The following is a 15,297-nucleotide window of genomic DNA, read 5'->3' on the forward strand; positions in this document are numbered from 1 at the left end:
ACTCCTAGGGTTGATTTCTTGGAAAGTGAAATGGATTAAGTTGTTGCTTATCGATTCCTAAGATGATTAAAATTTATGATCAAAAGACTAATCCTTTAGCAAAACAAGTTCGTTCATTCATTGATCAAGTGGACAAACAAACAAGCACACTAGTGTTAAGTTCGAATTATGCTAGACTTAAACTAATGAATGACATTAATGAGTAATAACATCACTTAAATACATGAATGATCATCATTTATTAGCTTTCACGTTAATTTACTCACTTTTCAATTTAACCCTAGGTTTTTTGTCAAAACACTAGTCTTATAACTTTGATGGTCACAAAATCATAAGATACACGTATACCAAAAAAGAGTGATCATCCAATCATAGTAAAACTCAGCAATAAATGGGATAGTAGTTGTCATTAACACAAAGAGGTTCTTTATCAAGCTATCATAACAAATAGAAACTAGCAACAATCCATAATCCAATATAGCAACACATAGTCATTAGGATCCTCTACTCTAAACGAAAGTTAGGGTTTTTAGTCCATAACTACTAGAAACAAACAGTTAAAAACGAAATTCACTTTATAAACCATAATGAAAAACAAAGCAAAAAAAAGGTTTAGAAGTATGTTACCTTAAGATCTCTTCCAAATCGGGCTCTCAACAAATTCAGATCTTCAAAAACCTCCTAGCACATCTTTGGTCTTCAAAATTCAAGAATAACTTGAAGCTTAAGCTAGGGTTGAAGGAAGAACCGCAATATATATATATATATATATATATATATATATATATATATATATATATATATATATATATATATATATATTCCAAAAACTTCTTCGCACACCGTGGCAAATAGGCTCCACGACGTGGCGTTCATTAAACACGCGTATCCTCCAAAGTGGAAATCTTTGTCGCGAATCTTCTCCTAGCCATGGCATAGCATCATATATCCACACCGTAGGACTTCAAAATCCTAAGAACTTTGACCACGGTTGACTTAATCTAATTTTTCCTACTTCAAGCTTCACATTTTGCTTCCCTTTAATCCCGAGCATGTCTTCACTGCTACAAAACAGAATTTAACATATTAAGAACATTTTGTCCTAAAATAAGCACAATTGTAGCTAAAAATATTACGATAATGCACAAAATATATGAATAAATATGCAGATATCAATAATCATGTACCAATATTTCATGTGCGACTTGGCGATCGCGATTGACAACTGATCGTGTACGCGAAACATCCGTACATTCTTCATCATGTATGTGTTGCACAACGTCGAGATAAATTCTCCTTCGTCATCTAAATCAAAATGTTAAAAAAATACATAAATATGATTTTTTAGAGAGTATAAAGAGATGAATGGTTTGAACATATGGTGTTTAAATGTTGTGTTTATATAGGTAAAGTTTATTTTTTTATAATTATTTTGACCATTAGAAACGGCTAAGAAATGGCCAAGCTTCTCATTCGTCGTGGTATTTCATCCTCCCCGTCACGACTTACGATGACAACGCCCGACCACGAACTGACGGGATAGTATGCGCGGTCGTTGTTCGTGGAAACGTCAACAATGATGCCCTCCATGATAGGTATACATGATGGTCTTAGGGATTAGCGCGGGATGGAACTAGTACCGACCGGTATCGTTCTTAATTTCCCCAAAATTGAATTTGATTGAAATTCAATCCCCGAGTATCGAACGAAATTAACATTACTGGTACCAATATCAGTTTTCGGTACTAGTACTGGTACCGAATCCCAAATTTCTTGATTTTGGAGTACCGAGTATCGTCCCATATTTTAAAATTTGGTATGATTTTGTATAGTTTGATACGTTACTGGTAAGGGATCGGGATTTGTTACAAATTGTTCATCCCTAATTCTCCTGCATGTAGCATACTCTAGACCATAAAAATGCATCCTTCAAGGCCCGGAGCGCATCCAATAGTATGTAACACCTTTATAAATCTAGGAGTGCACTTATAAAGCTTCGAATGTGTCCCCCTAGACTTGGAGTGCATTCAAAAATAGCTAGAACACATTTAAGATGGGGAAAAATATGTCATTCATGGTTTTTACAAGGACCAAAAGGTCAAAATAGCTAAAATAAGATGTCTTATAAATATTATGCTTTTTAAAGGACAAAAAATGTAAATTTTAGCCTAATGGGCTAAAATTTGGGCCTTTCGGCTATTGAGGCCCAAATATGCGAAAAATCAAATTTAAGGGGGTTGAAATGGATTTTTTTTCTCAAAACAGGGGCTATAAACGTAAATAAACCTATTTCAGGTGATAAAATGGCCTTATTTATCAAAAGGGACTAAAAAAGCAAAGATTTTAGATTTTGGGTCAAAATTCTAAAAATTGCAAAAAGTGTGGATTTAAAAGCAAATCCTTTAACTAAGGGGCTGGAACTGTCCAAAATTAAATTTTGGGCTTTAAACATTATTTAAATAAGAGTTTGGGTCAAAAATGTCAAGAAAAATAGTTCAAGGACCTAATATGCCATTTTTCATAAAAAGGACTAAAATTGCCAACTTTACCAAAATAAGGGGGCTAAATCTCGTCAACTAATGTTTTTGGTCAATTATGTTAAGATTAAAATAATTGGGTCAAAATATAAAAAATTTATAGCGTATGGGTTTAAATAGAAAAATATATATTTTTATAAATCTATGAATCGTTATAAAACAATTTGGTGATTTTTACGACATTTCGATTTAACAACTTCGCAACACTAATACTATACAAAACAAGTAAACATTCTAGTTGTTGGGCTTGAATAATTCTAATCATGTTTCTTTTGGGCCTTTGTGACCCATTAACATGACTTTTGGGCCCAACATAAATAATACATGTTTATTGGGCCACCTATGACCCAATTACATGTCTAGGGGACCCTCAATGGCTTTTACATGCCATTGGGCCTCAGTGGTCCATTAGCATCGCTAGTAAGGTGCAATTAAATCATATGTGAAATGGGCCAACGCGTCCTTCATATACTCGACAGCCTTAAATAACATACGTGATTAGTAGGACCTCGTAATCCTCTTATCCTCGTCTGTTAGGCTTACCTTCTATTCAAGTAATCAAAAATCAGGTCGTTAATCAAGGTTAATCAAATTCATTTGGATTAAGTGAGTAATAACAGGTGACACCAATAAGTGTCGGTCGTAATTTGTAGTTATAATCAAAGTCTCTTAGAGGGAGAGCGAGAGTTTCTGTATAGATCTATACGGGGGTGACTCCCCCACACCTAAGATGTTCGCTACAGTTATACTCGGCTAGTCTAGGGTGACAAAATCTTAAGATCAATTCTGGCGTTCGCTAGAATGTCAACACAGACGAACTAGTCATTATCATGCATGGTTATAACGACTCACATAGAGATCCAATACCATCTAAATAATAATGAGAAATCATATTCATTCGTGGTGACGATACGACAATACAAAATGATCAAACTATTTTATCGGAAAACATCGGGTTTTCCAGGGAAACCAACATTATTCACTTATACTTTCAATAACTACAATGCAAAACTTCTCATTTATACACGTTTTGAAATCATTCACGCATATACTTATGGATCATCACGCCTTTTGTATAAATAATTGCCGTTTCAGAAAATATCGGATTTTTTGGGTTTTACAAACTATGCAAAACATTTTCATGTCAAACCTGCTTATGAACTCACCAACATTATATATGTTGACGTTTTCAAAATAACTTGTATTCTTAGGTAACAGATAAGCTGAAGAACAATACCAAGTATGTTAGGATGTTATGCTTTGAAAACTTTCAAACAACTTATATTATGGATATGTATTATTTAGACAATGTACTTGATGTGAACAAAGTCAGTTGTAATGTATTGATGCATGGTGATGTTTATGTTATGTTTCATGTATATTCATTGTGATGATATTTCAATTGAAGTCACACGAGCCCTCGTACGTTTTCACCGTCTGGTTCGGGGGTGTGAAAAAAACTACTTGTCGATGATCACTTACCCCTTTAAGCTCCAACAGTTGATCCCAAGTATGAAGTCCCAAACTTCGACTAATGGTCCCGATTCGATGTGTGAGGTAAGAACAAGATCTTGGATGAATAATGATACAATAACTATGAACCTGAGTCATGGCATCTAAGAGGAGTGAGAATAAATAGACAACAAAAATGCATGAATGCTAATGCCCTACGTTAAATGTTATGCAAAAAGTAAAAAGGTGAAAAAGAAGAAAATAAAATATTTTTTGGAATTTTATAAAAAAATGAATGCAAATTAAAGCTAAAATGTTATGCAACCTAACTAAAATGCATAAGAAAGCAAAAAAGAAAAGGAAATACTCCACCCCAAGCTTAGAAATAAGCATTGTCCTTAATGCTTGGGGACGGGAAAATGTACCTAAATCGGGGGGGATAAGGGTATGGTGGGTAAGGGTAAGGGTAAGGTGGAGAGGGATAATGATGAATGGGAGGAGGGTTTGGGTTAATGGTTTCTTAAGGGAGAATGAATGCATAGAGAGAGGGAAACAACTGGTGTGTTAATGAAGAAGAAAGGTTGCATGTCACTTAAGTTATTTGGTCAACAAGTCAATGGAATTCAAATCTGGTCAAGAATCCACGCGGACAGTTTCTAGAGTACATGCGGACCATTTTCAGGACACACGAACAAGTTCTGGAGCACGCGCGGACCGCGTGAATAACGTTGAGAAGTTGTTGAATCTTTATTTTAATGTGATCAGGCTCACGCAGACGAGGGAATTAGACGCAGACCATTTGTAGGCTCTTTTAGAACAAGTTTCAAAGCTTCCGCATTTGACTAGAATGAACCCCGGGACTTCAAAATTCAACAGAATTTGACTTGAAAAATGAGGGAGAGCTTAGATTTTTAAAAATGGAAGCTTTTGAAAACGAAAAAAACGGTTTTAACAAAAGCATTTATTCGGAACATGAAAGAAAACGAAAGCACAATGCTTTCCAAAAATGCCCTTCTTTAACGTCTTTGGCGAGACGCCTCCAAACTTCACTTGAACACTTTGGGGCGTCCAAATGGACGACATATTGGATATTTGAATAAAAACCTTCATAGGATGGCTTCAATTGATATCCATTAACCTTGAAAACTTGCCACATGTCAACACTTTTTAATATCCACACCTCCATTGGGACTCTTTTCTTATATTTGACTTTCTTTTTACGGGAGAACCATAACGGACTTAGACCTTTGATAATAGAAATCATCCAACCATATTCTTTCTTGTACTTGTTCATTATGGTGACCAACTCTACCCTCTTTGACATGGTGGTTGAGTAGGTGACCGGTTGGGTGTCTTCTTTCTCGGGATACGTATCCTTTGAAGGGCCCGACAGATTTATCATTTCTAGCTCTTGTGGTTGTTCTACAACTGGAGGTAGTTTCTAAATGGTAGTGGGTGACTCAACCTCTCTTTCGTTAACCCCTATCACTTCCTTTATAGTTTCATTGTCAGCTTTCTCAATTTCCTCTTCCTCCTTGACAACCTCTTCCACTTCCACTCCTTCCTCTTCTTCATATGACACTCTTGGGCCATCAAAACTTTTCTCATCTTTCAAAGGAATGACACATGCGCTATGCTTTTGAGCTTCCATTATACTCATTAATTAAGCAAGTTGTGTTATTTGTAGCTCTAAGCTTTTGAGGCTGGCTTGGCTTGTTTCCTGGAAAAATTGGGTAGAAGTGCCAATGATTTTCACAATGTCTTCTAAGGACATGCATGCCGTTTCTTTTTGTTGGGGAGGGTAAGGATAGGGTTGTTGGAACTGTGGAGTTGGTTGGTATTGGTTATTTCCCCAAGCTTGGTATGGGTTTCGGTATTGGTTATTTCCCCAAGCTTGGTTGTTGTCCCACCATTGATCATGTTGAGGCCGATCATAACTCCATTGGTTTGACAAGTAGTAGCTTTCCTTCTTTTGCACTTCTTCGCATCTTCCTTGTAAATATGGACACATGTCAGAATGATGTCCATTTTAGGCGCAAAAATCACAAATAACAATTAAACTCTATCGACATTGAATTTAATCCACTAAATGTCACCATTAAACTATATCATGAGACTCCAACTAAGTGAAAATAATTCATTTTACAATAATTCAAAAATTCAAAGAAGTCAAACTCGAACTTTACAATCACCACCCACTACAACACGTTGCTACCGACCATTTGTGTTACCGTTGCAACCATCCTTCCTTCCAAATCAGATTTGCATTCATATAAAGTCATGTATTGATAGCTTAAAAACTACATTCACAGTCTAATAAACATATTGATTCACTTTTTTAGAGTTTAACGCAAAACTATTATAAAACTACTACATTTTTACACATTTATACAACACAAAAAAATAAATATATTTACAAGAAAACTAATACAAAGATTCATACAAAAATAATTCATACTTTAACGCAAAATTAACAAAAAAATTTGCAGCTTAATACAAATCATAGTTTAATATAATCAGTTCACAGTTTAATACAAAAAATTCACCACTTAATACAATAAATTCTCAGTTTAATGCACAAAAATGTTATATTCTTAACTTAAAACTTACATTTATACATATAGACGTGGACAGTCAATTTACAACCTAATACAATCAATTCACATCTTAAGATATTGAATTCACAATTTAATATACAAAATTCATTGCTTAATTTAATAAATTCATAGTTTAATACACAAAATTCACAACTTAATACAATTAATTCACAGTTTAATATACAAAATCGACAGTTTAATACAATAATTCACAATTTAATACACAAAAATTATATATTCGCAGCCATATCGCAACTTAAAATTTATATTTATACATTCATATCTAGAGGCATTTCTATGTATTAAAATGTGAATTGGTTATATTAAGATGTGAATAAAATTCACAGCTTAGTATAATTCACAATTTAATACACTGCATTCACACCTCATTTACATGTATAGATTTCAGATGTGGATAAAAAAAATCAGAATTCACAGTTTAATAAAACATTTCAGACGCTAATTCAAAGCTTAATTCAATATTTCAAACACTAAAATTCAAAGGATAAGGCATCAAAAAAATCATAGTATAATACACACTTCAAACACAAATTAACAACTTAATACAAAATTTTAAACACTTATTCATAACTTAAAAACTTACAGATCTTTTTGAGACATTTCATCAAACACCTTGTGTGCTTATTGTTTTCAGATGTGAGATGATTTATAGATCTTAGATTCTCATGTTCCTTAGAGTCTTCAGATATTCCAAATCTGAGCTTGTCATCGTATAGATCATCGTCAGAGCAGATCTGAAGCAACGTGAAAGTGGTGTTTGGAGGAAAAAACGACGGTTGTGGTGGTGGAATAGATCTGATACAATTTGTTTACTCTAGTAGTAGAAGGCAGCAGCAGGGATAGACGACGGTGGTGTAGTCGTCAACGTGTAGCCTTTGTCGATTGTGATGGTGACGATATCAAATATGAAGAAATCGCACAAAAAACAACATATCTGATCAGATTAGAGTGACGTTGGAAAATGGTAGATCTGGAAATGTTGGTTGTAGATCTGAAGGTGATGGTTCTAGATCTAAATGTGGTGGTTCCAGATCTGAAGGCGGTGGTTCTAGATCTGAAGAAATCGCACCAAAAACAACATATCTAATCAGATTTGAATAACATCAGAAAATCATAGATCTAGAAGTGTTGGTTGCAGATCTGAAGACGGTGTTTCTAGATCTGAAGGCAGTGGTTCCAGATCCGAAGGTGTCGTTTCTAGATCTGAAAACGACGGTACTAGATATGAAAGTTGTTGTCTGCCACCACGATATTCTGTTGGTAGCAGTGGTACTGCCAGTGGCAGTGGCAGCCGGAGGTAGTAGGAGGCAAAAGAGAGAGAGAGAGAGAGAGAGAGAGAGAGGGATAAAAAGAGATGTAAGTGTTTGAGTTTGAATAATTGGTTATAAAAATGAAATTGATCTTTAGTTTGTAGTATTTAGTAACGTAAATAATTGAATTGACACAAATACCCTTAATGAAAAGGTTCTTAGATGGTTTTTAACATTTAAGGATTTTCATTTGATCTTTTACTTCTATTTATATATAATTAAATTAAAAATAAACCACCTCCCCCACACCCCTCATCCAGCAAGGAACCACATCCAGCAAGGAACCAGTAAGAGCAGAACGTGAACCAAACCAGGAGGAGCATAATAGTTTACATTCTGATAAAATGGTAAATAGCCAATAAAATATAAATATACAATTGGGTTTTTATATAATCAAAATATGGACATCATTATTCAATACACATCTTTAAATAACTATAAATTGACTCATTATATTTAATAATTTTAAAGAGGACTACGAATATGGAAAAACTCAACTACGACCATACATGTGTACATTCGTTGTAGTAAACTAGTAATCATACTCCCAAAAAAATGAAAGGACAGGGAATGGAGGTGGCTATATTTGGACCACTCCTAACTTTATTGGCACCGCGCCACAACAAATAACATCAATAGTTGTGGGGGCAACACGTGGGTGAAAGGGTCATACGTGGACCAATTACGTCTTCAATACAGCACGTGAGCACGACGCATGATGTATGTAGAAAGTTAGGAAAAGATACAATCTTTACGTGCCACGTATATGTAAAATCTAATACCTTTACATGGCGCTTTTTCAGAGTGTACACCTCACACATTTGATCATAGATTGTTTGCTCATAATTATACATGTACAATAAAAAATGGCATACACCAACTACCCCTATGGCCTAACACCCGACCCAAAAAAGGAAAACCCATGCTGGCATCACATGCATTACACACATGTACCAATAGATTTGCTTCTGGACCCACTCACCCATAAACTTACGTAGGGATCTAGTTTATATATATAGAGATCGTTTCTGAATTCTGTAAACCAACATAGACATCAAACACCTTCGTTTTCCTTCAAACCTGTAAAAACAATGGCTGTTTCTTCAAAACATAGCACCAGATGCCAAGTGAAATCCATTAGCTTGCCTTGCAGATCGCATCCGACCACTATTCGAATCGAACAACAGCTCAACGCGGCCAAGCTGGATGCAGCAACGGCGACACCACCATCTGCAAAAACCGTGTGCAATGGTTTGTCGCACCTGACAGAGCTCTATAAATCCATGGTCGACCTCCTAAATTCGTCCACCACACGAGTTTCAATCTCTCGACAACAAAACAAGAAATGGGTCGAAGATCTTGTAGACGAATCGGTTAAATTCTTGGATGTTTGTGGCAACACAAGGGATATGGTGGCACAGATCAAAGAACACATTACGGATCTCCATTGTGCTCTTCGTCGGAGGAGAAACACAGAAAACAACGTTGATTACAGTTCGTTTAGAAGGAAAATGAAGAAAGATGTTAAACGGTTGGTTGGAAGTTTGAAGGAAGTGGATAATACGATCAGTGGTGGATCTATGGTGGTGGATTCCGATCACCACCAGCTTGCAGCGGTAATGAAGGCAGTAGTGGGAGTTAGTGAGATGACAGTTGCTGTTTTGGAATCTTTGTTGTTGTTCTTAGCGATGCCGGTTTCAAAGCCAAACAGATTGTCATTTGTGGTATCGAAGTTGATACACAAAGGGATGGTGGCATGCGATGATCAACAAGAACTTGGAATTTTGAATGAATTGGATGCCATAGATGCTGGGTTGCAGGCAGCTCCATGTAAAGATGGATCATCGGAGAAGATACAGACTGCAAAGTGTAGATTGGAAAGTGTAGAATCTCAGCTCGAATGCATTGAGAGCAGATTAGAAAGCATTTTTAGACGATTAATTGGAACCAGAACATCTCTCCTCAACATCATGTCACAGTAAATTTTAGCCTGATGACATGTTTATCATGTAATTTGAGTTTTCATTTTAATGTACATTGCCAAAACGAATAGTTAAAATACAAATTCGATATTATACTCGCATAAATTAAACAACTCATTTCATGCAAACAAATTATATCATATATAATTAAGATACCCATGTTATGGGGGCCATGTATAGGCACCGGCTTTTTAATTAATAAGTGTGGCCCAAGAAGCAGTGGCATCTTCGAAGAACACATAGGTGATGGGTGACAGATCTTGTTGTTAAGGCAATATAACCGGATTTTATGTCGGAACGATGAATGTCATGAGGACAGGTTAAAGATTTTGGGTCGCCCCCGCCGGCCATCCCATAACTGGTTAAAAAATGCCTCGCAAAATGGGCCCATGAGCGATAAAGTGGGACTCATTGCTTGCTACTGAAGATAAATGGTATCTCTTGATAAACGAAAATAATTTGTTCATTTGTCATCTTATTTTATATTATTTTCATTAGGCATACGTTATTTTGTTATTATAGTAAATTTAGATTAAATTATATAAATATTAAATTTTATATAATATTTAAATATAATAACAAATATGTATCCAACTAGGTTATATCATGTGGAAACTACGGATAAAATATTTATTAAGATATAGGTAAAGTAAGATGCTAAGTTGAGAAACAAACAAAAGTAAATTGTTATATTTTGCATATTCTCTTCTATTGCAATAATATAAAAATAGGATCTAACTAAAATGAGGAATTAATAAATAATATAATGGTAATTTAGCAAACCGGTGAGAAGAGTCTTCGAGTATGCTAAATCGACAAATAAGAAACCATTGTGATGTGGCCACTTTAGGAAATTTCCTTAAAAATATATGGATTTCATTAATAAATACTTTGGTTAAACTATAAAATGGTAAAAATACGGTGACTTTTATGTAGATTACTATAACTAAAAATATTTACATGTAGAGAAAACCCAAAAATTATTTAACTCTTATTATTTAATTCTATTTCATCAAAAAAAACATTTTCAAAATGATACATTTCAAATTCCCATAAACAACAACCATACACACTTTAACTTTTTTAGAAAACCAGATTCCATTGCAATATCCTTTTCTCCGGGAAAACCAAAAAGCCAAATTTTCTATCCATTGACCCAACCACTATGTATTTTGCATCAGAACCAAAGCTTACAGATTTTATCTTACCTGCATTTTTAACTTTATTAACTTTATAATAAAAAAAATATCAAAATAATATTAAAATAGAAAAAGAAATATATATGACAGATATATAAGGGAATGTTTTAATACCATTCCATTTAGACGTAATCGTAGCTTGATAAACCTTGTTCCAATTAGCATTATTAATGACCAAAATACACTTCACGTGTAGTATGAGATATAATCCAAGAAGCACCTTATGTCTGAATCTCCTATCGCTTCCAATGTGATCAAATTTCAATACGTATAAAACGAAGGTAGGGGCATTAAAATCTAAGTCATTAAGTTAAATAAAAAATATTTTACAAGGACAAAAAGGTTATAAGATTCTTTCAGAGACCATACTCGTATGAATCAACAAAGCATAGGGCTAAATTGTAATTTAGTCTAAACATTTCAGAAGGCTAGAAATTAACAAATTCTGTTGGAGTATTCATAGTATATACGGTATCACACACTTGATGTTTCTGGGAAAATCTTCAAACTTGTTTACATACCCTTTTATGATCTCATAACTTCACGCAATTAAAATCATGGAACATATGCCTAATAAAAGATAACCCCACAAATATAATGATTTTGGATAGATAATGTGAGCAAATAAAAAAAAGTCCATCATGAGGGATCTTGTATTCTTTTTCTTTGTCTTTTCTTAGTTTCAAAATGAGATTGTGATGATAAATGGTGCCACAGATACCCAGTATAAACATGATCAAATTGATAATTATAGTCTGATCATGAGTGATTTCTCATTTTCAACTCAAAGTGCCTTATATGAGAATTGAAAATCCCATACAAGGTGAGTAATGAGTAATGGTTATAGAATCTTTCTAGTAAAAAAACTAAATTGTATTTTAAGATAATGAAAAGGGACGAAATAAAAGGAAAAGTGGGCTATGGTACAATTACTTAATGTAACATTGGCTAAACCTGAATTGAAACTGAAGATATGGGGTAACAAAGATTGAAGATAACCAACATCTACAGTTGGAGATAGGGGTTATTTGAACCTTTTAGTAAATTTGGTCTACCAAATCTACTGGTTTCAAAAGGCTTAGTCCTGAACCAGTGTATGAACCAAACATAAAGCTATAAAGACATTACAAATAAATAAGAAAATAAAGAAATAAGCCAACCTGAGATTCTTTTTGACAACATATGCATATGCCCTAACTAAGCAAATATATTGGATGATGCAGGTGAAGGAAAAAGAATGTCTTTTCCAACATCCATTATTATGCGCATCTACCTAGCAGTAATATCAAAAAGCCTATCAAACTGAGCAATTCTTCTGGTCTTGACTTTGTTTATATAAGTCACCTCAAATCAAAGGATCAGTGAAAGCTGAACAAAATCAAACAGAATAATCAGTGAACAAATAGATTGAATTTTGACAAAAAGTACATATAATGTCCATTTTTAGACTATTATCTCTGTTTCTACTTCATTATACTTAAATTTATGAACTTATGCATATGATAATCAACACAAACCATGAAAATTAGGGTATTGAAGTCTTTAAACGTTATTATGTATAAAAATTGCTAAATTGCATAGTGTTGTGTGAGGAGGAAAACATATTTATTTTGAAAGAGGACAACCTACTTTGGAAAGCAAAAATTATATAGTCGTTGTATCCTGGCATGGTATCTATGGGTTTACCTACAACAATCTGCATACAAAATAATTAATATCTGATTGATTATTGTAAAATAAATTTTAATAAATTAAAGAACTTAAGTAAAAAAAAGAAATAAAGAGCCTTCAAAAAATCATATTTCAATTTCTTCCAACTATAACCTTAAAAGTTGAAGAAGCTACCAATTATCAGTCGTCCAAATAATAAGAAATTATTATTTCTACAATTGAGCAAAAACAGAGGTGAAATGAAAAGAAATATATGATGTCAGTTTTATATAAAAGGATTAAAAAGATATAGGTTATATGTTTTTGTCCTTTGATAATTCAAGATGTTGCTCACCTGAGTTATCAACTGATGTCCACATAAACAGGGGTGAAAAGGTCATTTGATCATGAAAAGAGAATGAGACTGACTTACATCTCCAGGCTAGGATTTTCTTGAAGGCGGGTTGTAAGGAGCATGTGACCTATCAAAGAAAAATAAATCTTAAAATAAATTGCATTTTTGATATGTGGGTATATTTGAATCTTTTCATTTTGTTCGTAAAAGTTTTACCTTGCAGATTGGGAGTATGCTTTGACTAATCTTTGAGACTTAGCACATCTTTTTCTTCAAAAGGGTCTGATAGAGGATTAGCAAAATGACCAACCATTCTTCCTACATGTTTAAGTAAAAATTCAAAATCATAGCTTAATCATATATACCATTCCCACTCCAGTCTATAAATCGAGTGATACCGGTCACTTTGAGTTTAAAGAAAAGATGATAGTTTTATTTTTGGCTGCCAATTGTAAGTATGAAACTAAAGAACCCATAATCCAACTTGGAATTTTATAGAGAAATCATTTGTTTTCATTCCTTATCATTTATCTCCCATCAATTTCAAATATGTTGTAACGAATTCAGATTTCATATTCTTTGTATTCTTTGTACTCTTTATATAACTATAGAATATGGAATCATAATGAAACTATAAATTAGGTAAACTTTGAATGATAGAAAATGGTAAGGATTGAAGAAAGAACTTACCTTGATAACAGGCATTTGACCATCGAACATCAACACAACTCCCATTTGAAGTATCATGAATATATTAGCTTGGTCCTTCCTGTATTTGAAATCCACTGCGCATTTCAATTTTGGATATGATTTGTTAATGATTTCTTGCTATGCAGCGGGAAATATATTTACAATTGTCCCTGATTTTATGGGATCTTAGTTACAAGAATTGTTGACTGATTTTAAGGGTAGAATTGAATGGAATCGAAAAATATGAAGATTTTTTAACGGGCATACCTTAAATTAAGGGATGCAATCTTTAAATTTGAATTAGCAATGAAATGGTTTAACAACAATCATATGCTAATTGAACTCAGAGAGGCAACCCTAAATTTAAAACCTCAGTGTCGGAGCTGGAAAGGGAGAGACGACGCCATAGCTTCACGACCTAGACATTGCCTTGAATCCTAGAGAAGAAGAATAAGGATTACCGTCAACCATTGATCGGATCGAGGGTTTGAACAGGACAAGTATTAAACTGAATGTTTACCATAGAAGCCTAGTCTACCGATTTCAATTTTGGATAGATTACGTTCCATACTTGCAAAAAAAAATCATCATGATTTCAAAACAAATTAAGAACTGTTGAATTCAAAAAAATCAGGGAGCGGATAAAGAAATAGGGTAGAAAATGAGGAAGAGAATGAAGACTGGAAGTATGCAATCAATACGCTATACAATTACAGGAAGCGGGGCATTATTGGAAATTCACTTACATGTAATTGGCGGGATAAATTGATTGGGTGGGGCTAATTGACTGCCATGTGGCAAAAAATGTTTTATTTATTAGATTAGAGGAGGGGATTAGGGGATTCCTAATAATTTCTAATTTAAATCTAATTATTTTAGTTGCTTAGTATGCAATCAATACTCTACCCAAACAGTCCTCAGCTGCTGAAGGCCTCCTTGTAATGCCAATTAGCCACCACCTGATTACCATCACATGCAATGAGGCTCGGATAATCCTTCGAGTAAAAGTCTCGTCGCTACAACGGTTGGACTCAGACAAGAGCTGCGCAATAGGGCCAAATCCAGCACTCTGATATTATTCAACCCTGATCACATGTGATGTGACGTATTCACCTAATGGCTAACTCCCATCACTCAGAGTCCCACAAAGCACAAAGCAAGCAACATTCGGATAAATGAAACATACTCAGGCAAAACTATTCTCATAACAAGAAACTGTACTAGCATACAATGCTAAGCTCATGCTATCAGGCATAACCTACACAGGCTATCCTACTACTGTCTACTCATTACTAGCAAGAAATTCTTATCAAGCTGAAACACATAAAGCAGGCACATAAGGCATCATCCTAGATCCTTAGTCCTATTCTAGCATGCTGTTCTACTGAAGCTGAAACTGAAACTGAAACTGAAACTGATACTGATAATCATAACATAACTTGTATGGGTAAATTGGGAGTACTTACTTGAGCTCGGCTGATTGCATGCACCACACCCTTTTCTC

At 34.2% G+C, this 15,297-nt stretch overlaps 1 protein-coding gene and 1 long non-coding RNA gene across 2 annotated transcripts; one reads left to right on the forward strand and one right to left on the reverse strand.

The window, feature by feature from the left end:
• The first annotated feature begins 8,971 nt into the window (after positions 1-8,971).
• Positions 8,972-9,989, forward strand: LOC145090557 (uncharacterized). Its single transcript, XM_079028714.1, has one exon. The coding sequence runs from the start codon at positions 9,009-9,011 to the stop codon at positions 9,897-9,899; it is 891 nt and encodes a 296-aa protein (XP_078884840.1). The 5' UTR covers positions 8,972-9,008; the 3' UTR covers positions 9,900-9,989.
• A 2,247-nt stretch (positions 9,990-12,236) lies between these two features.
• LOC145090558 (uncharacterized) lies at positions 12,237-13,890 on the reverse strand. Its single transcript, XR_013701647.1, has 3 exons — positions 13,794-13,890; positions 12,728-13,230; positions 12,237-12,466 (listed from the first exon to the last, which is right to left on the reverse strand). It is a non-coding gene; the product is annotated as an uncharacterized LOC145090558 (long non-coding RNA).
• Positions 13,891-15,297: the final 1,407 nt, after the last annotated feature.

This window comes from Lactuca serriola, chromosome 2 (assembly GCF_051521515.1).
Source record: "Lactuca serriola cultivar US96UC23 chromosome 2, Lser_US96UC23_V15, whole genome shotgun sequence".
NCBI classification, from domain to species: domain Eukaryota; kingdom Viridiplantae; phylum Streptophyta; class Magnoliopsida; order Asterales; family Asteraceae; genus Lactuca; species Lactuca serriola.